At 41.6% G+C, this 26462-nt stretch overlaps 1 protein-coding gene across 1 annotated transcript; it reads right to left on the bottom strand.

Moving 5' to 3' along the window:
• Nucleotides 1-872: 872 nt before the first annotated feature.
• On the bottom strand, nucleotides 873-25647 carry lats2 (large tumor suppressor kinase 2). Its single transcript, XM_072686031.1, has 8 exons — nucleotides 25469-25647; nucleotides 19496-20262; nucleotides 8806-8938; nucleotides 7185-8719; nucleotides 6462-7044; nucleotides 6183-6365; nucleotides 5968-6074; nucleotides 873-4512 (listed from the first exon to the last, which is right to left on the bottom strand). The coding sequence occupies exons 2-8, from the start codon at nucleotides 19850-19852 to the stop codon at nucleotides 3976-3978; spliced, it is 3435 nt and encodes a 1144-aa protein (XP_072542132.1). The 5' UTR covers nucleotides 19853-20262; nucleotides 25469-25647; the 3' UTR covers nucleotides 873-3975.
• Nucleotides 25648-26462: the final 815 nt, after the last annotated feature.

The raw sequence follows: 26462 nt of genomic DNA, 5'->3' as shown, positions 1-26462 counted from the left end.
AGAAAAGAGGTCTAACCTATTAAGCAGAGGCTGTGATATAGATTATACCAATAATATATATATATATATATATATATATATATATATATATATATATATATATATAATTAATCTTATGTGTTATGTTACAAAATCACTGTAACATCTGTAACACTGGAGATTGATAGTTTAATCCCATTTAACACCAAAGAACTATACAGTTCATGTTCAACTGCTTTATGATGTTGCATTCGCAGCAGGTCAAAAAAATGTGCTGTGGAGGCACAATTGTCCTCCCCCTCCCAGCTTAGTGGTATTGTGTGATGGTGAGACCTAGCTAGCAGGTGTCACGACTACATTGACTTATATAATAACTATATCATGATATTTAAATACTTTTTTTTGCAATACATGCAATATCTGCTGCACTTCATCTACTTAAACTGTTTGTAATGAAAACTGCAGCTGATCAGTGCTTATTAAGCACTAACAGTATCCTTGATATGTTTAGAAAAGCATACTATCATGATAACAAAATGTATCACAGTCCGATGAAATATCGTCATAATGCCCAGCTCTCTCTCATTATATATATATATATATATATATATATATATATATATATATCTACACACACACACACACACACACACACCACAATAACATTACACTTTCTGCTTTCTGCTTTAGGTATTATTTAAGGTTCTTTGATCACATTTTATTAAGCATATAGTGCTCCATTTCTGGATGTGTACAGAATGTGTCATATCAGTAATCTCCCTCTCTTTATAGTTATAAATATCTTTATAACTATCTTTAATAAAGGGTCTTTATTTGGATCATTTTTAATTTGCAGATCGTTCCAGAAGTCCAGAGGTCCTTATTTAGCAGTAATGAAAAGAACTGGATGATTTATTTAATTTAATTTAGACATATACATTTACACATGTGAGAACAGTGAAAGCATTTTAACAAATTCTTGGTTCATACATTATATATATGTAAAAAAAAAAAAAAAAAAAAGATATGAATCCAAATGTTTACTGTCTGTAATACTGTAGACATAGAGGTTCAAAAGTTAGCTCAGAAAAATGAAAAATAATAAAGATACAAAAAATATGTATATCTGTATAAATATATATCCAATAGTAACTGTATTATATAATACATTGAGGAAGATCACAGAAGTCAAAAAGTCCCACCCCACTCAAGATCTGAAATACAAAAAAAGGCACACAAAAAAGTCCCATCATCGGATTACATTATAGTCAATCGAAGATTGTCAGTCAGCACTTTCAAAAGTAAAATACAGAAAGTCCATCCAAAACATCACACAAACACTCACACATGACCTCTATGAGGACTGTCTCCTACTTCGCTAATTCTTCACTGAGTGGTCCATCCTGATGAACATGGGCAAGCAGAACATCTGCCACACTTGCTGTCGAGTTCTACTGAGAACTTCAGCTTTCAAAGTCCATAAATGGGTCTCATTGGGACACAATGGGATAGCAATGTTAAATTACATAGAAAACAATGTGTTGTAAATTGGCACTGTAATTTTAATTACATATACGCAAATGCAGGTTGTGGTCGGCGTGGTTTAAAGATATGGGTTCATTCAGTGTAGCAATTGTTGTGCAGGATGGGTCAATAATATCTGAATGAATGAAACAGTCAAGTATGTCAATGATTGTCAATTAGCATTAATGTTAATGTTGGTATATAGTATGTGTTGTACACGTACTGATTGAAAATTGGTTCATCACCAAAAATATATAAATGATTAAATAAAATGGACTTACAATATTAATTTTATTCAATCCGGCCACCAGCGTATCATTTTATGTGCTTTTCAAAATAAGCACATGAAATCTGGTAATCATCAACCCTGCCTCCCCCTCCTTCAAACATTTTAATAACTCATTTCAGAACTCATTTGCATTCCAATCTAATTTCTCTTTTCTTTCATTTCCTCACACTCCTCTTAATGCCCTCTGCCAACCCTGCAGGACCAGCCTGAGTGAGGGCAGAAGGCACAATTCCATCTCATCCTCAATACTGATCAGCATATGGTGGACACACCCACACATTCATTAGAAGGCACACAGTTCGTCACATCCCGCATCAATTACACTGTCAACCAATACCACACTTTTTTTTTTTTTTTTTACAAAAATAGAAAAAATGAAAAAAAAAAAAAAAAAAAAAACGCATATATGAAAGTATGGTGATAATGTACTTTGTAACATCATTAACAATGAGCAGCATTGGGTCAGGTAACTATACTGAAAATACATAAACCAATATATATTTACTTTTACATAGTGTATCTCAGTATTAAAGTGGAAAAGGCTATTTGTGTGATTAGAAAACTATATCATGTATTTTCCGTATTGCACATAGTCATACCATCACATACATTTCCTTTTTTTTTTTCTTCTGCCACCTTGTTTCTCCGTCCTCTTAAGTCTTTCTGTTACTGCCTGATAAGATACTGTTCGTACTTCAGTCGAAGACTGCCTGTTTATAATACTGTATAGTGTATGCGTGTGGACATGTGTTCTGAAGGTGCGGTAACTTCAAATTTGGCCAACTTCGCCAACAATGCATTTTATACGTTGAACAGGTAAGAAGTGTTGCCAGTGGATCTACATGAAGGTAAAACAAGAAATCCCCTGATTAAGACCTCCTAATTCCTTATTCAACTGAATACATTAAATGCATGAACAACAAAGTAATAACTTGATGAAAAGCATTTAAGCTGGTATGTAGAATATGCCCAGGTGCTGATATTAAGCAACGTGACAGGCACAGATTCTTTGATTCTTAGAAAGTAAGTGGACGCTCAACATGATGTGGTGACAGAACCAGCTCAAAGGCACAAAGTTCATATCTGAGAAAAGTGTGAGGTACAGATAAAAGCATCCATATTTGAATATAAAGCACATACATAAAGCAGACAGCTGAAAACATATCTGAAAACATCTTAGGTCACTGGCGGACACTTTATGACCTATTATGGTATTTGTATATTAATGTACACATTGCTAACTTTAGGATTTCAGGTTTGGAAAAACAGCCAAAGGCACCAAAATGTTGCTGACATAAGTATACAACCACCAGTCAGTGAAGTCTTTTACTGTAACTGTGTTTTTTAAACCATTTGGAAGCAAAATCAAACATTCTGTCCTTGATACACAATTTTCCTCACAGCAAAGAGGGAAATAACCTGAGCCATATTATGTCTTACTGTATGTTTATCGTTTCTTCTGTGAGAAGTTTGATCTCCTATGCTTTTTTGTTGCTAAATTACTAGCTGACGAACATTGGCGACAGGCGCTATACATCTGTAAGTACGTGGGCTCGTATGCTTTTAGGTGAAGCAGGGTAGAAGCATTTTGATGAAACTGTCTGGTCAAATAAGGGATAGGCGCAGTCAAACAATTAACCACTGAACAACACCACCACCGCAGGTTGCAGTGAACATGATCACAGTTCCTCTGGAAAAGGGAATGGCTGTGTCGGCATCACCAGGCTGAGAGGCATGGAGGAAGCGGCAGCATCCTGCATCACACTGGCGCCGTCTCAGCCCACACACACAATCCAACTGGAGAATCAAGGAATGGGACACAGTAGTCCGTAAGAAAGGAGTGCTTTGACTGAGGTCCACAGTTGGCATGTCTGGAGAATCAGACTCATCAATCCATGTCCCTAGACTATGCGACGTGTTTTCTTGGTCCCAGATTGCAGTTTCAGGTAGAAGCATATATCCTTGAACAAGTAAAAGATCCTGCAGGATTGTGTTAGAATAATAAGATGCATTTCGCATGGCATTATTTTTCTCTCTTGCTGTTATCTTATCTCCCTTTCCAGCCATACCATAAACACACACACACACACACACTATAGAGACATAACCTGTGGCATGTGTGTTATTTAATTAAGTCTACACTGGGTAATGCTAAAGCAGCGTGTGGACCCTCTTTCCACATCTCACACATATACAGGCTCACAGCCCTCTCCTTGTTCTTCCTCTTCCTCCTCCTCGTCTTCCTCTTCCTCCTCCTCAGGACTGATGCTGCTCACTCCACTACTGCTAGGGGGTCCGTGTATCTCTTCAGGGGCTTTAGGATAGCGGAACGGACAGCCGTTGTCATCGAAGAACCTGCGGAAGGTGAACTCGTAGAAGGCGTGTTCAGGGTGTTTGCCATTCGGAGAGCAGAGGGTGTCCCATGCACGAGTGCTGTCTCCACTGTCACTCCACGCCCCCGGAGACCCCTCTTCTTCCACAGGATCAAAGTTGGAAGTATCCATCGGGTGGGCGATTTTCGGCCGGTATGGAGCAGGCTGAGTGCGAAGGTTGCTGGAGAAGTCTACCTGGGCAAAGAAAGGGTGGGCCTTAATCTCTCCAGCACCGTTGCCCCCAAGGCGCTCCTCCGCCGAGCAGCAGAGACGTCCGATGATGTCGATGGCCTCAGGGCTCAGCTTCACTTGCGGGGGTACCTGCAGCGTGCTCTCCCAGTTTATCACCTGAGGATCACAAGATCAGATGAGAAAAAGGTCATGTTAAAGCGCAGTAACAGAACATCATCTAATCCCTAAACTCCAGGCTTTGAGTAAGCAAAGTCTGCAATCCTCTTCTACAATCCTCATCCAAGATTCATTGGGACAGCAGGCAAATTAATGTGCTGTTGTTGTGTAAGCCCCACTGCAGAGAACTGCTGAAGCAGCACTGCAGCAGCCCCAGGAATAGTTATGAGTTTATAAACTGAAAGCAAGGTTAGGAATCATACTAAGGAATCATACGTTACATGGGAAGTGTTTCCAGCCATTCAGGCTACCAATCAAGGTATGAGCACAATAAAATAAGAATGAACAACGTCAAAATAGCTTGATGACATTGCCTTGTGTTTTCAGAATTTAAATATTACAGAAGACCACTACAGACTGACTGTGCATAAACACTGCACATATCATACAGTGGGGTCTGAAAGTCTGAGACTTAGTGAAAATGCATCTGTTTTGAACTCTTTTCAATTTCAATGAACAGGAGAATCTTTAAAACAGTATCAGGATTCCCTAGTTTTTGTCAGAAATCAGAAGCTTCAATGGAAAAGAAACAATACAAAAGTATTGGGACACCTACTTATTTATTGTTTCATCTGACATTAAAAAGCTGGTATTAAAAAGCTTTAATTCTTCTTCTGTTGGAGCAACTTTCTTTACTGTCCAGGCAAGGCTTTCTAGTATATACTGATGACATTGCCATGATAAAATTGCATTCAGCAACAAGAGTGTCAGTGAGGTCAGGATGTTGGATGATCAACACCCCACCTCATCCTCAACTCCTCAACTCATTCCAAAAGAACTGGAATGTTGCACCATCATTTCACAGAACACAGTTCCACTGCTTCACAGCGTAGTGCTGGGGGCTTTATACCTACATAGTCCAGGCCTGGCATTAGGCATGGTGCCAATGGGTTCATGTTAATCTGCTCTAGAGAGTTCTGTTCAATTGGCAGTACTTTTCTAAAGGGACAAGACAAGCTGTGTGTGTGTGCATTTGCGTATGTGTCAGCAATGGGTGCAACTTAAAGCAGCTGAATGCATTCATTAGAAGGAGTGTCAACATTTGGAAATGTAGTGGAAGACTCCAAAAAACACATTAACATCACATATTTGCTTACATTGAAATATTTTCATACAGCATCTTAATTTAATGTTCTGTTAGGTTCTCTATATTTAAGTAAAAATTAGGTATCAGACACTTAGACCCCACTGTAGCTTAGCAGGATCTTTGTAACATCTGTTGTACTCTGCTGACCATCATTACACGATTAATTGCCAAACTTACACAACATAAAGGCCTAATATCCAGCATTACAGTGTTGAAATATAGGCCACAGCAATACAGTGCACTGTAAAACATTAAGACATGCTGAGTTTCTTTTACAACATATTTTCATATGGCGAAATGTTCCTGACCTTGATTTGTGTCTCTGTAGGGGTTGGAGCAAGGAAAGGAGGCTGGCCCACCAGCATCTCAAACAGAATCACTCCCACACTCCACCAGTCACAAAGCTGAGTGTATCCTGCATACAAGTAGCATTATGTTCAATGTATTACTCCAAGAAGAGACAGTGGACGCAACAAACACAGTCATTTTAAACAGCAACGCAGAAAACATCAATAGTTTGTACCTTTCCGCAGCAGCACTTCAGGGGCAATGTAGTTGGGAGTGCCCACCAGGGAGTGTGCAAGGCAACGCTGGTGCTGACGATTCGCCCGCTGTTCCAGTGTTATCAACCGATCCCCGCAGCGACAGTTAGACACATCATCCCAGAAGTCACTTGGTTCCATGCTGTCCTGCCGGATATGGTTCCCTGTGGAAGCAGCATAAGAAAAAGGAAAAAAGTCAAGTGAAAGAAAGAGTTTAGTCTAGGGTACATGACAGGTTCACGACCATCTCTCAGGCTTACCTTTCTGGTAATACTTTGAGTTGTGTGTCCAACGGAACCCTGTGCACAAGCCAAAATCAGTCAGCTTGATGTGTCCATCCAGGTCAATGAGGATGTTATCAGGCTTGATGTCTCTATGGATGAAGCCCATCTTATGCACGCTCTCAATGGCTAGCGTGAGCTCGGCCACATAAAACCTGGCCAGTTGCTCAGGAAAAACTCCCATACGGATCAGTAGGCTCATCATGTCTCCTCCAGGAATGTAGTCCATGACAAAATACAGACTGTCCCGGTCCTGAAACGAGTAGTACAGCCGGACCACCCACTCGTTATCAGCCTCCGCTAAAATATCTCGTTCTGCTTTAACATGAGCCACCTGGTTGCGGTTCAGGACGTCCTTCTTTCGAAGAGTCTTCATGGCATACAGAGCCCCCGTGTCCACCTTACGGGTCAGGCACACTTCGCCAAAGGCCCCTATTCCAAGTGTTTTGATTTTCACAAACATGGACTTGTCCATCTTGGCACGGCGCAGTCGGTTGTAGTTGGACTCCTTCTGGTTCAGCATTTTTCTCATCTGCTCCTGCTCTCCTTCTGACAGACCAGCCTAAAGGAAAAAGAGAAAAATTATGAAGAGTTTGAGAGAATGTTGGAAAATAAGAGTAGAAGGAAAAGGGAGGCAATTCATTACATGACCTGACAAAGGTCTAACGATACATTATAGAGCATTAGTTTAAACTGGCTCACCTTGGACATCTCCTGCTCCAGCTGCAGTCTGCGATTAAGCTTCTGCTGGTAGGTCTTCATGATATTTTCTACATGCTGCTCCATGTAAAACTTGAAGGCAAAGGGAGAATAGCTCTTGATTCGCGACTCCCTCTTCTCCTCATCACGGGCATTCTTCCGCACGGGTACTGGTGAGGTTTGAATCTGCTTCTTATCTTTCACAGTCTTCTCTCCTTTCCCTGGCTTAGATTTGTCTTTGGTGACAGGCTCTTCTTGCTTTACTGCTGCAACACTTGGGGCCGGCCTGCCTGCAGCACTGTGGTCTGAAGCTCCAGCTATGGCGCCGCCTTCTAAAGGTGCTGTTTCTGGTCCTGCTGTGACTCCAGGCAGGAGCAGTGTTTTGGGGTAAGGTGGTGGTGGACACCGGGGCTCCTGGGTGGGTTCCAAAGCAAAGCTTTCATCAGGCAAGTACCCATGAGTCTCAGAAGCATCCTGGGCTTGTGCAGTTAGCCAGCCTGGGTGACACGGCCCGACTGCAGTTTTGGGCTCTGGCCTCATGACCCTCATGCTCTTAACAGGCTGCTGGATCGGAGGAGATGTCACTGCAGTGATGGTGTTTGGTGGGCCCATGTTAGCCTCCTGTTTGCCAGCTACACTGGTTGCAGCGGGCATTGCTTGCCTTACGCTGACCTTTTGGTGATTGTTGAAAGAGTTGGTCCTACTGGGGACACGTACCTCACCCCTGAACGGCCCCTGTGGCTGCCTGGCTGGAGGCGCTGCCTCTGGGCCTTGAGCTCCTGCCCAGTGGTGGTCGTATAGGTCAAGGTTGAGGCTGGCCCTGGAAGGTGTAAGAAGACCTTGGGGGATATCTGAGAACTCGGCACCCATAGCCGCTGCTCCTCCAGGGGAGCGTGACATCATGTGCACCTGGTGTGAGGTTGGGCTGGCCTGACGGGGGTGTGAGTGGGGAGGCAAGTAAAGGTTCGGAGGGTAGCCGCCACCGTTTTGGCCCATTGCCCCTTTTCCTTGCATGTTGACGTAGTTGTCCGGTGCCAGAGGGGGCATCTTGTTCTGGAAGGAGGCACTCCGTTTGACACTATAGCTGGTTGGCTCCATCATATGAGGTCTGTAGTCATAATGGGGATTGGGCCCCCCTGGTGCCTGCGACTGGAGTTGCATGGGTGGACCAGGCACACTGTAGGCCATCATGGCCTGATCCATACCCCCTGCATATCCCTTCTGCTGTGCAGGGCCAGAAGGGTACATGGGTGTCCCTTGGCCATTTTGAGGAGCCATGCCTGAAGGATAGGCACCCATGCTGGGGGGACGACCCATGGGGTTCCCAATTGCAGAACCCTGCGCTGAGCTGGTAGGCGGTATCATGTAGTTCATGACTGGTGGGCCGCCCATGTAGGGACGTGCCATCTCTCCCTCTGCCCCATAGCCAGCTCCGTCATACAGTGGCGTTCCCATCTGATGGTAAGGTGGCATTGGACCCTCACTGGATGCCTCCATCGCTGGTCTATGGTCCATTGAATTTGGCATGCCACCTTTACCTACAAAGGTGGAAAGTATACATATAATTAAGCTCTAGGTTTTATTTTTAAAAACGTCTTACATGTCTAGACTGTGCTGGACTAACCTGGGGAAGTCTGCTTGATGACACGTACAATCTGCTCGTTCCGGGGGTCCAGGTAGCCCATCTTACTGATATACTCCAATGCTGCCTCTATGTTACGACTGCCAGTTTGTTTCAATGCACGTACTGCCATTTCCTGGATAAATCAAATAAAACATGAATACAGAGCTTCATTAGAATTTTTTTTTTATTTTGTCAGGAATTTGGACCTTAAGCAGGATAGTCTTAGGGGCAACAATACTTTCCAGTACTACACCTCCTACTTAACCAAACTGGAATACACACACACACACACACACACACACACACACACACACACACACACACAGCAGGTAGTGGTAAAGATAACATTCCATGCACCTGCTTCCTCTGCAGGTCATGGACCAGCTCCTTCCTGTGCCAGCACACAAACAAAAGCTAGCTCCTCCTAGAACACACTGTGACTTCAGCCCGGCATGCAACACTACAGGCAACGCATTTAATAGTACTGCATTGCATTGGTGGATGCCTTGAAGCGTGGGTTAAAACACACATATATGAACACACATCTCATTCCTCATTTACTTCCAGGCAGACATCCATCAAAAACCAAGCAAGCTTTATTTAGATCCGAGACAGCCAGCCTCCAGAATGGAGTCTACCCGGTCATAATCTGTAACTTAAGTGTTCTAAATAAAAAACAACTCCGCAACCCACACCTATATGAGGAAAACCCCCCAAACAGCATATGATCTCAGTCAGAAGACATTCTGCCTAAACCTCACTCTACCAAGACACATCAAGTCCTCAATCTCACACAGCCTCTTGTGGCCATAAATGGTACTGCACATGGAATTTCATGAAAAAAGGTTCTTAACTACTTGTTGCTTGTCATATTTTGCATTAAAAGTCCATTTTTTAAGTTCTTGGACAACATGCATCTCTATAACTGTAAATAGCTCCAGAGTTCCAGCAGTTGTCATGTTGGGGCTGCAACAAGAAGGGCAGCCAGAGCAACTGTGGGCACACTGGGCGCACAGTTAGGACTGAAACATGTGCCACAGCCACAAGAATTCCACACATTCCCTGAGTGTGACTGAGTTACTGATCAAGAACACCTCTTGTTTGTGTGTGTGCGCGCATGTGTGTGTGTGTGTACACGTGTGTGATTCACACATGTGGTTCTTTTTTCCAGGCACACATGCAGTCATTCATGGACATGGAGCATGCACACACACACACACACACACACACACACGCGCACACACACACACGCACACACGCACACGCGCACACACACACACGCGCACGCGCACACACACACACAGAGAGAGAGACAGAGGAAATAATAAACAAAGACTGTATCTCTATTCAGGGGTTATGTGTTAAATTCCAGTGTTGCCTACTCATAGGCAGAGTAAATTCTAGTCCCCCTTGAGATTTAAAGGCGCCATTCACACACACACACACACACACACACACACACACACACACACACACTTACACACTTACACACTTACACACTTACACACTTAAAGGGGTTGGGTCTGGTCTGACTGAGATTGTTACAGTCATGACCTTGGCTGTCATGGCGACAGATGTTCAGGACATTCCATGAAGCCAAGAAGGAAAAATTTCAGCTATGTGCAAATCTGTCCTATCTGTGAATCCAACCCGCCTTGTTTATTCTTGCTTTATCCCACCCTGTACCACCTACTTTCATATGGGATGTACCCAAAATATCGGCATTCACATACACATCTTAGTCCCTAGTCATCATGGTCCCCACCGCCACTCTCACTACAGCAACAGACATTTAGCCAGCTGTCTCGTACTGCAGCAACAGTCACTCTTTCTCTCTCTCTCTCACACACACACACACACACACACACACACACACGACTGGGGCGAGCAAACCTCCAACTTTAGGGAATATTTATGAAAAACAAACTGTCTCCATGGCTGGAGTGACATAACTCTAGATCGCTGTACGGCTGTTAGTCAGTGTTAAAGGTTGTTTTCTCATAAGAGCTTCCACCTTGACCCCATACTTATTCGCATTCCTCCATAGCATGTGGAAATGAAAGCCATATGGAGGACACTCAAAGATGTGCATGGACGGATGCGCAGAAAGACTGACAAAGTCAAAGGGGGAAAAAACAAATCGCACCAAAACATCTCAACGTCACACTGCACTTCACAGTAAACAGCAATTATGTGAAAGTGATTATTTACAAGTGTTTGGAAGCTTTTGCCACCCATCTGCTCGGTTTACGCTCCTGAACACCCAAACCTTACTGAAAACAGCATGAGAAAACACAACTACAGCTTGTATCAAAACACGCAATTAAAATCTTCAGCACATACAATCTGACATGGCCCACAGTGTTTTTCACACTATTACTGGATAATGTGCCACAAATATAGTGCTCTGCTGAAATCCTAGACAGTCAAGAGGGCAGTAAGAGTGACAAAAGTATATAACGTTATAATAAATACAAATCCACATAAATGTAGTAAAACATAGCTGGAATGTTTTGTTAGCTCAGCGGTTAGAGCTCCAGGCTATTGAGTTCGATACCCGGGCTCAGCAAGCTGCCTCTGTTGGGTTCTTTAGCAAGGCCCTTCACCCTCTCTGCTCACTGCTTTGGGTGTGTGTGTGCTCACTGCGCCTAGTTTACTAATTATAATCATCTTAACATGAGTGTTCACCAGCATTAGAATTGCTGCCCTGATTTCATAGCTTTACATAGCATTTTCTCTGATTCTTAAATTCCCCCACCATTGCAAAACTGAATACTGAAACAAAGAAACTTGAAGTTATATGTAAATATTGTCAAAGTTTCAAAAAGTGCTGTTCAATCCTTAGTCAGTCCAGTCCACACATCCCATTTTGAAAACATGAATGTCCAACGGATTTACAGGCACCATATGGGCAACTATTGGGACACCTGCTCAATCATTGTGTCTCCCAAAGTCAATGGCATTAAAAGTTTGAGTGTATCCTGCTTTTGTTGGAGTAAATGTCTCTAATGTCCAGGAAAGTCTTTCCTTGATTTTGGAGCATTGCTGTGAGGATTTGACTGATTCAGTGACAAGAAAGTTCATGAGGTCAGGATGTTGAATGATGACCACCCCACCTCATTCCCAACTCAACTCCCCAATCTCCCCACTCATCCCAGAACTTTTGGAAGGGGCACAACAATTCCAAAAAATAAAACAACACTGTTCCACTACTCTACATCTTAATTCTTATAAAAGGTGTCCACAAACATTTGGACATATAGTACATCTCCCCCTATTCAGCCTACCACAGTTTAGCCCTGCCCAGTGTCTTTCAGCTGTAAGGGCACAATACAAAGCGGGCTAATCAGAACAGAGCTCATTTGTCTTTTCCTTTTGTCTGCATGAAAAAGGTAAAATATAACACTACTGGAAAGGATCTTTATACTGGACACATTTTAAAGGTTTACTCAAAAAAAATATAGTAAACCAACATAGTAAATAAACTATCACAAACACACACACAGACAGCGCAGCTGCTCACTGAACCCCCCAAAAACACACCCATAAACAGAACAAACATGTTGTAACTCATCTGCATTTGGCAGACAGAAGAAGGATGGGATTTTAAGTGCTCTTCATCTCCTCCCTTAGCCCCCCTCCTCCTCCCACAGCAAAACATTTCCTCCTTAAAGGTGATTATGTAACCCAGCGCGGCATCACTGTGTAACTCGTGGAGTGAGGAGCTGCGATAAAATCTGACCAGAGGAGCCCAGGAAAGCACCCAGAGCAGAGCGAGCAGCCATTACTTGCCCAGAAAAAAAGGAGCAGTCAAAGAGACAGCTAAAAATACCACGTCACACACCATGACTGATTCATTGCATAATAATAATAATATTAATAATAATAATAATGATTAAGATAAGATAAGATAATCCTTTATTAGTCCCACAGTGGGGAAATTCAGTGTCACAGCAGAAAGGGATAGCAAGACACTCAGTTACAAAAAAAATGTAGATAAATAATTTACACTATAATTTACACTTATTATCACTAATAATCATAACAAGGTATCAATACTGAATGAGGGCAAGTCATTCACAGACACTAAATCCATCCCTCACTTTCTCACTATTGCAAACTACAGAACATACAAATTAGGTTCATAGTAGTTATACAATAATGTATACCAGTCACTGAATAAAAGGTCTTATGATTAATAACTGAATCATAAGTCGGGTGTTAAAGGGGTTAATATAAAAAACAACAGAATGAGTTCTGTGCTAACTTGGTACATGGCATGCATTATGGAAATATTACATAAAAAAGAGGGAACAAATGTAGTGAGAAAAGAGAGACACATACAGTCACAGTATGAGTGTGTGTGTGTTGTCCCAGGCGGCTGTGTGCGTCACGCCCACTGGGGAAACTGTTCCACCCAGCTGCTATTGAATGGAGACACTTCCTGTGTGTGTCCAAACTGTCCCAATTCATCTTTAGCCACAAGCAGGGAGGACACTTGAGCTAGGCTTTCTCCAGTATGAGGAATTCTCCAGACCCCACAATGAAGAAAACGCAGCCCTGAATACACAGAGCTGTCTGAGTGTCTGCAGGTCAGTGTCTAAAATCCTAAATGACATGGAGAAAGACATGAACAAAGCTCACACACGTCAGGCCCAGTGGGCTCAAGGTTTCAAATGAACGCCTTAATCTTCATGAAAATATTATCCATGCTTTGATACATAATCCAAATATTAGTAACTATGTAATCCACATATTTAAAAGGTGGCACAGAATGCACTTACTGAGTATTTTAAATTGCTCTTCGATTAATTAATAATAATGCTCAAACGTGGATTTACACAGCTTTTTATAACCCTGCTATTTTATGTAAGTATGTAACACAAATTTTCCCTTTCCAGTGAGCTATACACCAGCCATAACATTAGCACTACTGACAGGTAAAGTGAACACTGATCATTTTCATCTACAGTGGCATCTGTCAAGGGGTGGATATGTTAGGCAACAAGCATAAGAATCTGAGACACTTTGACAAGAGCCTAAAAGGGCACTAAAGCCACATTGATGAAGGCCCCACCTCACAACTTACAGGACTTAAAGATCTGCTGCTAATGCCTTGGTGCTAAATATCACAGGACGCCTTCAGGGGCGGTGGTGCAAATGTTACTATTGGCTGGTTCACGGCACTATGGCGGCCCACAGACTCAAAGCAAAGCATGGCCTAGCCTTAACATTGTAACATGTACAGTGAGTCCAAGAAGTATTTGATCCCTTGCTGATTTTCTTCGTTGGCCCACTAATAAAGACATGATCATTCTATACTTTTAATGGTAGATGTATTCTTACATGGAGAGACAGAATATTAAAAAGAAAATCCAGAAAATAAATCTAAGGAATATATATTAATTGATTTGTATTTCATGGAGTGAAATAAGTATTTGATCCCTTAGTATTCATTAGCAGTTCTGGCTTTTACAGACCAGTTAGACACTCCCAATCAACTTGTTACCTGACCTGAAGCCACCTGTTCTCACTAATCACTTGTGTGAAAAACACCTGTCCACAGAATCAGACAGATCACACAGATTTCAAGTCTCCAACATGGGTAAAACCAAAGAGCTGTCACAGGACCTCAGAGTCAGAATTGTTGACCTTCACAAAGCTGGAATGGGCTACAAAAAGATTAGTAAGGTGTTGGATGTGAAAGTAACAACTATTGGTGCAATTATCAGAAAGTTTAAAGAGTATAACATGACAATCAACAGACCTCGGCCCGGTGCTCCAAAGAAGATTTCGCCTCGTGGGGTGGCAATGATGCTGAGAACAGTCAGAAATCGTCCTGCAACCACTCGGCAGGAGTTAGCAAATGACCTGAAGGCAGCTGGGACCACAGTTTGCAAGGAAACAATTGGCAACACTTTGCGCAACAATGGATTCACATCCTGCAGTGCCCGAAAGGTACCCCTGCTGAAGAGAGCACATGTGGAGGCGCGCCTCAAGTATGCCAATGATCATTTGAAAGATGAACCAAGTTATTGGGAGAAGGTTTTGTGGTCAGACGAGACCAAAATTGAACTTTTTGGCCTCAACTCCACCCGCCATGTGTGGAGGAAGAAAAATGCTGCCTATGACCCCAAGAACATTGTGCCCACCGTCAAGCATGGAGGTGGAAGCATAATGTTTTGGGGGTGTTTCTCTGCCAAGGGTACAGGGCTACTTCACCGCATCACTGGGAAGATGGATGGAGCCATGTACCGCACAATCCTGAGGGACAACCTCCTCCCCTCTGCCAGGGATCTGAAAATGGGCCGTGGTTGGGTCTTCCAACATGATAACGACCCTAAACATACAGCAAAGGCAACAAAGGATTGGCTCAAGAAAAATCACATTAAGGTCATGGAGTGGCCCAGCCAGTCGCCAGACCTCAATCCGATCGAAAATCTATGGAGGGAGCTGAAGGTCAGAGTTGCCAAGCGACAGCCCACCAACCTTCATGATTTAGAGAGGATCTGCAAAGAAGAGTGGGCCAAAATTCCCCCTGGTGTGTGTGCTAAACTTGTGGTTAACTACAACAAACGTCTCACCGCTGTGCTTGCAAACAAAGGCTTTGCCACTAAGTATTGAGTGTGTTTGGCAAGAGGGATCAAATACTTATTTTCCTCATTGAAATACAAATTAATTAAAATATATTCTTTAAAATTATATTCTGGATTTTTGTCTTGATATTCTGTCTCTCCATGTTAGAATATATCTACCATTAAAAGTGCAGAAGGATAGTGTCTTTATTAGTGGGCAAACAAAGAAAATCAGCAAGGGATCAAATACTTCTTGGACTCACTGTACATAATATATATATATATATATATATATATATATATATATATATATATATATATATATAAGAAGAGATTGTAGTAGGATCTGAATAGGTTAGCTTTAAGCCTAGTAGCTGGAAAGCACCTGATTGCATCAGTCATGCTCCTCCAGGCAGTTTCTCCAGGCTTCACCATTAGCTTTTAGCCTTTTAGTCTCGCCTTCATATTCTTTCCAAGCAGCTGTTGTATTTAGGCACAAAAGGTGTTCAGCAGTGTCAGCAGGGTGTATGTAATTTTTGTATATATTCAAATGTATTGTATATATTCAAATGTATTACATTAGAGTTTTTTGCTTGCGGAATTCACTTGTGAAGGAGGACACAACAGTGTTTGAGGTAATAACAATGTAAATTGAGTTTTATATTCTATGGCACCTATAAAATCAGCATAGAACTAATAGTAGCTATAGAAAAACAAGCCATAGATAACTTGAGCCCAGAGTGAAAGATATTCAAGAAAATCCTAAATCCAAAATCCAATGTGTACAGATATCAAACAAACCCTCCAACAGACTGGAGCAAATAATATACCCATTTAATATGGATTATATTGTGCATATGGTGTAATAAAAATGAAGTAAGTAAGCCCACAACGAGAGCACTTTATCTCAAAGTTGAGTACAGGTAGGAAAAGCAGACTCCTCTTAAGACACATATTGGGACTGATATATTATCTAGGGGTAGTACAAAACTATAAAGTGTGGAATAGCACATCAGCACATTTTATAATGTGAAATTCTGTAATGAACCTAAAATGTAAACACTAACATATTAAAATAAGGCACATCTAAAGCCAGCCTTTCTTTTTTGCTGTATCAAAATCAAATAATGAATTTTGTGAATCATCACACCCCTAATCCAGACTAGTTCATCCAAAAAAAGGCTGTGTCCAGAGTATAACCCATCTGATAACATGTTTTAACTGCCGAGGAGCAAAAAAAGGCCCATTCCAGTCTCCATTTAGCCATGTCATAAAGCCTGCCACAGAGGCAGCTCAGCTCCCTCAGGCTAGGCCTCATAATTCCACTGTGCGGTGGTGGATTTCTCAGTGGTGTTGTGCATGGGCTTGAGCATAGCATTCCTCACATGCCTCACAATCGCAGGGCCGCTCTCAGGCCCATAGCGCCACTTTAGACACACGGCCTTAGTGCGGAGCAATGTCATAACGATCCGCTCGCGGGCCTGTTTCAGAAATTCTGCTATACTGCATGAAGAGCAAATGTGAACCTGAACCTCTCATCAAATCTACAGCTTTTTCTAACGTACAAGAATCATACCATTGTGCCTATGCATACAAAACACAAGCACCACTATACTCGTACCATATGTGCAAAAAAATGTGTTCTATGTGTTGGCGCTTCAGTATTTTGTCAGATACATCTGAATACTTTATTTTTTCAGGGGGAAAGGTGATTGGCCTCACATCCTGTCGGAAACACCCCCATCCTCTTCTTCTCTCTGGGTGGAGATGTTGCACAGGACTCCCAAAGAAAAGCCATGTCCAATAGGTTGGGAAATCTAACTGCCATTTTGACATTTCTGTGTTCAATATTATGTAATTGCTTCAGACTTGGCAAGCAGCAGAATCATTATGCTGGTGTCCACTGTATGTTACAAATTACACAGTGAAAAGTTCACAGCACTGTAATAGTGTATGATCAGAGGCCGTTTTTTAAAAGGCTGCAATTTCTTTATACAACAAAGTGTATTAAGAATGCGAATGCCTTGTAATGTAAAAGAATACATCCCTGATAAGAAAGTGTTAATGCTCTTTCCAGGAAAGCCACAACTATACACACACATTCTACTGAACAGCTGGGAACAGACAACATAGGTTACAAGTCTCCTCCTGCCTTACGGTGAGGTAGATCATGACTGTCATGCAAAAAAAATTGCATCTCCAAACTGACAGCTTTACAGGAGATGGAGAACAACATCTTAAACTTTAATGGAAATATAGAAAGAGTTCATTTTGTACTCTTTTTGAGCGTTTCTGTTGGTCCATTCATCATAAAATATTGATACAATGTAAAGGACAGTGGCCAGATTCATATTATGTCAGTGGTGAAAATTGGCAAACATGGTTATAAGCAATAACACTAATGAGAATGAAGATGTGGGAAGATTTGAAGGTTTGTATCTTAGGGTGATATTATTTCAATACAATGTTGTTTTACCCAGAACTGTAGTACTCTGCGTATTAGTATGTACAGCTTTTTATTCTGGTTTCTATTAAAATGCCTTCTATAGCAGACACACCCAATTTTATTAGCAATAAAAAAATACTTATTTAATTGTCATTTGTAGACTAAAACCTATCTACCTTCTCTTCTCTCAAAGAACAGTATGCTATGGCTATGTTGTGTCTATATGTGTGTGCTGCTGTAGCACATACTGTACATACTTGAAACGGTCCACAGGCTTCACCTGTTGACACCACCAGTTTTCAGCTCACATACATTTAACAGAACATTCAAAACTAAAAGCACACACATAGCAACTGGAATGTCATGAATGTCAATTTTTCTCTCTATGACATCCAAGAAGCAAACACACACACACACACACACACACACACACACACACACACACACACACACACACACACAAGTTTGTACACCAATCAGCCAAAACATTAGATTCTAATACTGACTAGGTCCCCCTTGTGCCACAGATCTGACCATTTTGGGCATGGATTCCAAAAGACCTCCAATGGCGTCCTGTGGTATCTGGCACCAAGACGTTAACAGCAGATCCTTTAAGTAAGTTGTGAGGTGGGACTTTCATGGATCGAATCAATGACCCTTTCATATTATCGCTGGTTGTTCTTTCTTGGACCACCTTTGGTACTGACCACTGCATACCAGAAAAAACCCACAAGACCTGCCTGATGTTTAGGAGACTGTCTGAACTAGTCGTCTGGCCATCACAATTTGACTCTTGTCAAAGTGGCTCAGATCCTCATTCTTGCCCATTTTCCCTGTTTATAACACATCATCTTTAAGAACTGACTGTTCACCTGCTGCCTAATATATCACCCCTCGACAGACGCCACTGTAGATGAGGATAATCAATGTTTTTCACTTGACTTGTCAGTGGTACTAATCTTATGGCTGATTGGTGTGTATCTTGTCAGGACAGTTATATATCTAAAAATGAAAAGATTAAGTGGTTAAAACGCTGTCAAATTTAAAACGGTGTTAGAGGTTTTGCTCCCAAAGCTCCGTTCAATTTATCTGTCTTAACATCTAACATAAAAGTCAGCCCCAGCTGAACATTGATAATTGTGCACTATTTCACAAACACTTCCAAAAATGAACAGTTAGCTCATGACTTCAAGTTTAAAGCCAAAATATTTTTTTACTCAGGGAGTAAAAAATCTGACTTGTGGAAGTGTTCCAGTTGAAATGTCCTACTTGAAACTTGGAAAATCCGACATCCTGGTTTAAATTCAATGCAGCATTAGTCTTTCTTTTCATAGAAATGAATTAAAACTAGCCACTGTGTTCCATCTTAGTGAAGTACTGTGACTTTTTAGGACTTATTTGTGTACTGTTGTTTGAGAACTCGAATCAAAAGATTTTCAGCACACAAAATACTAAAATTCTAAAAACTTCCAAACAACTCATTCCAACCTTAAAATTCGGGAACTAACAATACACTCCTGTGCATAGTTTGCATAAGAATTTAAAATGTGTGTATATCATCCCTGAATATCAGCTCTAGCCCTAAGACCTAAGTAACCCTAAAGGACAAGTATTTCCCTTATAAGAATGCAGTTACTGTAATAAGGGCTTTACAAATTCAGGATCTTACCTGATCACATCCAGCTTTGACCAGCTCCTGCAGCATCTGCCGGTTGACATCTCCGTTGGGGTGAGCGGAGCTGGACGCTGGACCCGACTCGTTGGCAAAGGGCATTAAAGACCTGCGGATCTCTCGCAGGGCGTTCTGGTAGTTGTTGAACTTCTGCGGCTGCCGGAGCTGCTGCTGTCTGCCGGCTTGGTCTTTACCCTTACAGTCCCCACCTCTGCCCCCTTCTCCTCGAGAACTGCCCCCATGCAGCGCCTGGCTCACCAGCTTAGCAGGCTGCTTCAGTCCCTCCTTGATCTCCTGCAGGCGCTGGCGCGTGTTGCCCACATACGGGGCAGCGGGGAACGTTTTCGGCCTCATGGGTGGATCTGACTTGGTCTAACACTGACTCACAAGCAATCCCCGGTACTCCACAAAGGCAAATCCACTCACACTCACTCACTCACTCATTTACACATCCCAAGTGCTTGAACAGAACTAGAGCATATGAAGAATAAAATTACAGACCACAAACAAAACACACACAGACACACACACACAAGGCTCAGCTATGAATGGGTCTGACCTAAATAGATAAGGACCTGCAGTGGGGCAGATTTGAGTAGAGATTGGGATTCTTTTGGAAAGCTTTAGCAGATCTTTTCTCTCTCCAGTTTCAGGCTAATAGATCACATCGCCCCCTTTTAGGGGTCACACTCCCCTTCCTCCCACAACATGAAAGGAGTCACACTCGTGGGTTGGTTCCATTCTGGCCGGGTTTGCATCTTTGCCTGTAGAGAGAGAGCAGTGAAATGTGAGATGTGTATGTACAGGTCTATCCCCTGCATCCCTACATTCTGTATTAAAAGCCTACAGCACTAAATTGACTAAATTACATTTTCATATGAACAAAATGAATTAATTCTTTAATAAAAAGACAGAATTATGATGCTGATATTTTGTTCGTGTGCACATTTGAGTCCCGTAAATTCGATGCATCTCTCTTTTCAATGTGTGCGAAATACCCGAGGCTGATCAGAAATTAGCACCTCTGCACTGGTTTATTCCGAAGAACATTGTGTGCATTCCAGCACAGCGCTGCTACTCTCTCGAGGCGGAGGACCGGAGGATGAGGGGGAAAAGGCACATGTCTTTCTGACGCAAGCAGAGATTCATGCCGAAAGAGATAATCTCTTATCATGATTCATAATCAAATAGTTTCTGTAAAACACCAGCAGCCCTAATGTGACACAAAACAAGTACACTATCCAAACTGACCTAGAGTCAGATGCAAAAAAAACATCTAAGCAAATTACATACTCTATATGTCCAAATATTTGTGGACACCGCTTCTAATGAATGCATTCAGCTCCTTTATTCCGTTATGTTGCACCCATTACAGACACGTGTGCAAATGCACACACAAGCCGTTTGTCTAGTCCTTGTAGAGATTATTATTTTATTTTATTATTATTATTGTATTACCAATAGAATAAGACAGAACCCCATTAGTGCCTTGTCTAATGCCAGGTGTGGAAGAGAGGGGTATAAAGCCCCCCAGCATTGAGCTGTGGAGCAGTGAAACTGCGTTCTGCGAAATTTTTCTGCTCCACCCGATACTTCTGGGATGAGTTTGGGGAGTTAGGGATGAGTTGGGGTGGTGATGATCCAAAATCCTGACCCCGCTAATGCTCTTGCTGCTGAACGCAATCAAATCCTCACAGCAATTCTCCAAAATCTAGTAGAAAGCCTTCCCTAGACAGTAGACACACTCCAACAAAAGCAAAACAACAACAAAGTCTTTTTTTAACAGCAATGGTTTAGCATCTGGGGAAATAGCATTTAGGGGCTTTTAGCCTGGCCATTGTGAGTCTGCTTATGTCATGATGCTTGATGGCGTGATGCCGGAATCAGTCAAATTTCATGTACTACTGCAGTTTTATAGGCCTATCCTGAATCTAATGCTCATTACTAATTAAGTACAGCACTACCAATATCATCAAAGCTGAAAAGCAGCATCACTGTGCATCAATATTATGGCATACCAAAAAATAAATATTCTCATATCTGCTTTGCTTCAGATGTCTGGTGAAAAGTGTGGTTAAGTGATCACAAAACTGGGTAAAACAGAGCACAAACAGGCATTGACACAAGCATGATGGTGGTGCCTCGCTCCAGGATGCAAGCACATTGCTCAATCTCCAGGATCTTTACCCTAAGCCTCCATTCTTGTGATGCTTCCAGCACCGGGTCCGAGCACAAAGCATTCCATTCCACAAGTAACAACATGAAAAGCCATACCGTTTCTTCGCACGACCAGCATCCCCAAATAAACCCAATAAATAAATACACTTCCAAGATGTCTCAAAGGTCTCACACACAAGGATGTGAACAGCTACAACAGCCAGTTAAGATCCCAGACATTTATCTGCATCAGCCTCATCTGCATCATATCTCACCACAACGCTGCAACTGAAGTCGACTTGTAAGCAAAGCACTCTTTCAAGATATACTTGGATCAGTTTCATAAGGCTTTGCTTATTCTGGCCACATTCATTCTGATATGACAATTCCAAAGAGATTACTCAAGTACTCAATGAAAAGAGGGAGTCCTGTATACTGCTGAAAATGGGCTAAAATGTGGTTAGCAAGGCTGGGCCCAGCCATGTAGCTGTCTGTTTGGCTGACACTTGCGGTACTCCTGTACATTTCAATCAAGATTGCTGGGTGCCTCCCATGAAGCTTTGGCCAGTCCCTTCAAGTCCTTGTAAGCTATGTATGGATGTAGCAATGAACCTAATATTGTCGAAAAAGTCCAAAATGATTGGAAATGTAATTTTTAAAGAGCTTTATGACATTTAGAAAATACAGCTTTCAGAGTATATAAGACCTCAATTACAGTTACAAATCGCAGGCTGCATAATATATCGTTTCAGCATCGACACTGCATTGTGCAGTAGTCACACTGCAGGATGTGCAAGGTCACATAAGGCTAATTCAATCATATGTTACGCTACAAGTTGCATGATACAAAAGGACATTTTGCACTGTTCTCTTTTTCCACAGCAGGTCTACCAGAGGCAGATCACAAAACAACAAAATATTTTTCCAATATCGTTCAGCCCTGGTTTGAGTCCAGTAATTTATGTTAAATTATGACAGAGATCTTTAAAAAGTATTTGAGATTTTTTTGAGTGTCATACCTTTTATTCAGTGCTGGTTAGTACTGAAATTATTCAAAAGCACTAGCAATATTTCCTATGGATGCAGGATTATCTCAGAATCAAATGCCATGGAATTGTCAAATTATTGGTTAAAACAGCAGCACTGGGCAGATGTTTCAATTGGTCAGATATTTGGTGATGTCATTTACTCTAGAAAAGAAGTGTGTTAAGGTGATACAGGGTTGCTTTCATTAATGTAACGCTCTACAAAAATGCTCTGCTCCTCTCCAATGCTAGATCTGATCTCAATTTCAATGTTTATATAGCTGCCTCTGCACACGCACGTGAAAATGATTGGATATCAGCACTGACCCAGATTCAGTCCCATGTCAGTGCTTCAACCCCAATATTTATGTTGATGAATTCATAAGTGCTACTGATGTTTACAAAGCTGACTGTTTTAATACTTTCGTCTCTTACAAATCTCTCATTCTTCTTTTCTAACATCAAATGAAGGCTTTCACACACCACATTTAAAAAATGTTTATTTAAATATTTAGCTTTTTGGACAGATTGCTTAAAACAATCCGAAGCACACTGAATATGACGTATACTGCAGAAACCACCGTGTCCTGAATAACCTTCTGTGCACTAAACAGAACAAACAACCCACTAAAACTGAGAGGCAACATCACAGTTGGTCAGTATCAGGTGTGCTGGTATGGACATTATGTCACTGCATACTATTAAAAGTGGTTGCTGAATGGATGTCACAGATACCAGTCCCAAAACGTCACAGCTCTGGCTTCAGCCGTCTTTCATCATCGTCCCCATCATCACCTCAGGTGCCAGCAGAAACTTACACAACAAGAACTCATCATGATATAACAATGTAAAAAAAGTCCAGGATTACCTAGGAGCTTTTTTGTGAAAACTTTTAATAGATAAAAAGCTGAACCCCATAGAATCAGACAGACTATTTGATAAGACAAGCTCGGTTCATTCAAAACAAGCCAGAGCTGAGGTTGGAATTTAATCTAAGCACAAGGAGTACCGTCAATTGAGTAAAACGTTTCCACAAAACAAAAAGAATAAAAATGTGACTTAATGTGGACGGTCACTTGCGGTGTGCTTGGAATAACACAAACATGTCTCTGCATCCTAACAGCCATTTCTCTTGGGCACTGGCACAGATCAAATCTAATCTAATCTAATTTATTTTATTTGCGCAGCGCTTTTTACAACTGTCACAAAGCAAAAGCAGCTTTACATGATCAATAATTAGTAAAAGACCAAAAAACAAACAAACCCCACAATAACATCTGAGACAGGGAGACTCACTCCGCACAACAACTGCTATTCCCAGTGTTAACATCAGTCAACACCCATAACCATAACTGAAATAAACAGCATGTGTTTATGCTGAATCTAAACTAATATGGAAAACAAATGCCTGAAACTACAGCCTGCACAAACAACTCCAACACCACGATCAGCAGCTAATCCAAACCTGCTTACCCGCCGACCCTACTCAGTCTCACCTGATCCATATAATTACTGTCTTCAGACGTCCCTGATTAGCTGAAAGAGGTGTGTTAGATGTGGTTTGGAGGTGAAATGTGGAGAACAGTAGATCTCCAGGAGAAGGGCTAGTGTCCACTGAGCTACAGGATTAACTGACTGGAACCTTTTTCATCTGAAACCCTGAATACATGTTATAATGCCTGCTCTCCAATGCCTGTTAAAGAACAACACAGTGTGTATGCCCAATTTCCCCCAGCACTACTTACTACTACAGGTGTCTGTGTGTAATCAAATGAAGCAGCACACCTTAGACCCTCTACACAGGAAACACTCTCTGTGAAGCAGCCCATTCACAGAAAACACACTACAATAATAGTAATACTGCTACTACTAGTACTATAATAACACATGGTATGTCTATTTTCACATCTGAATTAGTTTATAATAATACATTAATAAATAATAATAATAAAAAGAAGTATTAGTCAATATGTTATTATTATTAACAATATTAGCTAGTAATAGCAGCATCAGCAGAAATAGTAGCAGTAGTAGCAGCATTAGTAGATGTGATCATTAATAATTATCATCATAATAAATAAACATTCATTAAATAAAACTTATAACAACAACAACAACAGCTAATACTACCTCTTAAACAATTTGCTTCTGGTATTAATGTCTATTGTATGTCAAATAGGTCTTTAAGGCTCATCTCATTTGCAATTCCCTTGGATGAGTACAGGAAACACAAGTATTCAATAAAAATAACCCCTCCAAAAGCTTCACCTCAGACATTCATCATCCATATGAAATACACTAACATAACTAACCCAGTTTCACTCAACTAAGCCTTTTATTAGGATTAAAAAAGAAGAGGGGATCCCAGTTCACACACTGGCAGTGAGCTAGCTAGTTCTAAAGGCAGTGAATCCGAAACTCACTAAAGTCACAAACTAAACCAGCAAGCTGCTGCTGCTCTGAACCAATCCATTAAAACAGTACAAGTGTTTTAATGGTCCGAGTCCAGAGGAGAGCGACAGTTAAAGGCCTTTTCCCAGAGCCTGGAGTTTCAGCTCTCTGGCCGAAAGGAGCGAGAGGAACGCAGATCCGACATTCCAGCTGAGGGAGAAACTACAGCCTGCTGCTCTCTCTCTCTCTCTCTCTCTCTCTCTCTCACCAAGCAAACACAGCTTTAACGACAATTCTACACAAACCACGACGGGAAAAGAAACCACGAACAGTTGGTCCTCACACGCTTTTCCTTCCCCAGACCCCTGAAAAGTGATCAAGCTTGCGGGCTACTTACCATGTGATAGAAATGTAAATCCTGTATAGGGAGTAACGTTGTGGACTTTTAACATCGGCTACTTGGCGAGCGATGGTCTGACTTCGTCTCATAAAAAGCAGATTTTAAATATGCTGAGCTCGTCCTCCATTTTCTTGCTCCTCTCGGCAGATTTAGAAATGCAGTACAAAGTTGGACACTTACTGCATTGTTAACATTCCTCAGGAGTCACGTGAGGCACCGACGCACGTCAGCACTGCACATAGTCTAGGCGGGGCTTCCTCCATTTACAACACTATTCACCGACCCCGCAGTGGACGGGCCAGGCAGGGTGGACACTGCTGCTGCTGCTGCTGCTGCTGCTGCTGCCCGTGCTGAGACCCAGTAAAGAAAACAAAACTGACCAACTTCATTCACTGACCAATCTTCCAATCATGTATCATCTATCGTTTACTACAGTATAGAGAACCCCAACCACCCCTTTCCTGAATATGCTAGTGTTTCCTGCCCTAACACACCCACTTCAGCTAGATTGAACTGGGTGCGAAGTAAGCAACTTAGGTACACGTGTGTGTTTTTTTCTGTTTATCATATTGTATTGTTCTTATCCTGCATTAATTCTTGTATCTACATCAGATGATAATCTGAATCATAAAGACATATACAGAGCACAAATTGACTACCTTAAAAGGCACAAGCTGAGGGTTTTTTTGCATTAGCCCTCACATTCTCCTGACCTGAACATAAATACAAATCTGCAAATAGACCTCAAATGATAGGTGCACGCAAGACAGGTCCAAGTATCTCATAGAACTAGAAGCATGGAAGAATGGGCACTTATGGAAAACTCTGGCCTCAAAGAGTACTATTGGCCATGCAGGGTGCCCAAACTTTTGCTTAGGCCCCTCTCTTTTGTTGTTAGTTTTAAACTGCACAAGATGGAAATAATAAAAGTATTTTTGTTTAAAATATTTAAAAGAATTAAAGATGTTTAATGTTTTTCCTTAATTTTATG

Source organism: Salminus brasiliensis, chromosome 8, assembly GCF_030463535.1.
Source record: "Salminus brasiliensis chromosome 8, fSalBra1.hap2, whole genome shotgun sequence".
Classification (NCBI taxonomy): Eukaryota; Metazoa; Chordata; class Actinopteri; order Characiformes; family Bryconidae; genus Salminus; species Salminus brasiliensis.
The sequence above is the reverse complement of the archived record's forward strand: the minus strand, read 5'-3'. Positions and strand labels throughout refer to the sequence as shown.